Raw genomic sequence first — 1678 nt, 5'->3', positions numbered from 1 at the left:
TTCTCTGTGACGAGTATACTCGTCCAACACAGCCGACTGGTTGAATGACCAATGGTAACAAAATTTTCCGCATGACTGCACTCATCGTTCTTTTATCGGAGCTTATTTTTTTTCGAAATTTATATTCAAAAATAGCACGCGAAAGTCCATAGGGTGGACGAAACTTCGAAACGCGTTAGACGTCGTACAGCATCGTAAAGTATTTAGCAAGGGAAGATCGGGGTGGTGCTGTGATACACGGCAAGGAGAAGAAAGTAATCCCTCGGTCTCCAGTCCCAACGCCACCGAACGATAACGTTTCTCCCAAAGGCCCTCAGTTTTTCTTATTAGTCCTTCCCTTAACGGAGAGGGAACGGTTGGTCCGTGTTATGGCGTCGTGCCGTCTTATCTCGAGGATACACTTTATAAAAGGCTTCCGCTTTTCTGCCCGTCGACGAATCTAGGTTGCGGTTGTTTTCCTCGCCGTGGTGGTCTGCGCCCTGGCAAACGAGAAGTACACGACCAAGTACGACAACGTCGACTTGGATCAGATCCTGAGGAGCGATCGTCTGCTGAACAACTACGTAAACTGCCTCCTGGAAAAGGGAAGCTGCACCGCCGACGGCAAGGAGCTTAAAAGTGAGTCGACGTTTGAGTCCGAGTTAACGCGAACACGTAATCGACGGTATTTACCATTTTGTCGTCGATCGCTCTCCGAACATCGTATCTTCCGAGCGAACGCGAACTTCCACGACTCCGTAGGACGCGAGCGCTGATCAAATTTTGAAGCGCTAAAACGTTGACGCTTACCCGTCAGCGATCGATCGGACTATTCGTCTCGTTGCTCGCGCCGGTCGGTAAAGCTCGCGTCGTAAAAATTGGAAAAAAGAAATCGGCAGACAAACACGAACGATAATTCACAGTTTCGTTGGAACGGGAAAACAATCGCGGTACAAGGGAAAAAGGGGTGGGTTCTCGGAATGTCAGCGGCGCGTCACACATAAATCGCAGCCAGAACCAGCAGGCAAATTTCCCGCTGTACTTTTCTATTCCACCGATCTCGGCTTTTCTATTCCCGAAGCGCGGCTTGTTTTATTGTACAGACTCCTAACGTTCCCCGTTACTCGGTCTTAAGGGACCCCTAGACTCGAGATCCGATAAGCAATACTCTCTCTTTTCCTATTTTCCTTCTCGCTTTCTCTCTTTCGCTCTTCTTTTGTTCGTCGCGCACCCTCTTCGCGAGTTCGTCTTCCAAATCTGAACCGACCAGCCAAACGAACGGCGAACGTAGCTTGATGGGAAGTTTGCGGTCTACCATACGCGGTGTAACGCTGTCAAATATTGGACGAGGGTCAAAGTCGAGTCACTCGACCGAAAAAGAAGGCAGATTGCGGGGGGGGGGGGGCTTCCTCTACCGAACATCCAAAGAGCCTCCGGCCGATTTTGTTCGACCTCCATCTCCTGGGAGCGAGGCGTCTTCCGAATCGTGCGCTACCTCGGTCAAATGCACGAAAAGAAGAACCTTCCCTCTGCTTTCTTTCGAAAATAAGCTCCGGGAGATGACGTATTTCAAGGGGGAGCGAATCGAGTCTGTCGGCGACGATTACTCCACGCGAATCTAACCGAGTTTTTCTACAGTCTGTTTAACACGCCGGCGTGTACCACCGGTGGATCACACGTATATATCCAATCGGGCGGC

General features: G+C 50.4%; 1 protein-coding gene across 1 annotated transcript in view; it reads left to right on the top strand.

Moving 5' to 3' along the window:
- The window catches only part of LOC128872980 (ejaculatory bulb-specific protein 3), a 13259-nt gene that overhangs the window by 5920 nt on the left and 5661 nt on the right, over positions 1-1678 (top strand). The window contains exon 2 of the mRNA XM_054116209.1: positions 444-618. Coding sequence (XP_053972184.1) covers positions 444-618 — 175 coding nt within the window. The remainder of the gene's footprint in view (positions 1-443; positions 619-1678) is intronic.

Source organism: Hylaeus volcanicus, chromosome 2 (genome assembly GCF_026283585.1).
Source record: "Hylaeus volcanicus isolate JK05 chromosome 2, UHH_iyHylVolc1.0_haploid, whole genome shotgun sequence".
Classification (NCBI taxonomy): Eukaryota; Metazoa; Arthropoda; class Insecta; order Hymenoptera; family Colletidae; genus Hylaeus; species Hylaeus volcanicus.
The sequence above is the reverse complement of the archived record's forward strand: the minus strand, read 5'-3'. Positions and strand labels throughout refer to the sequence as shown.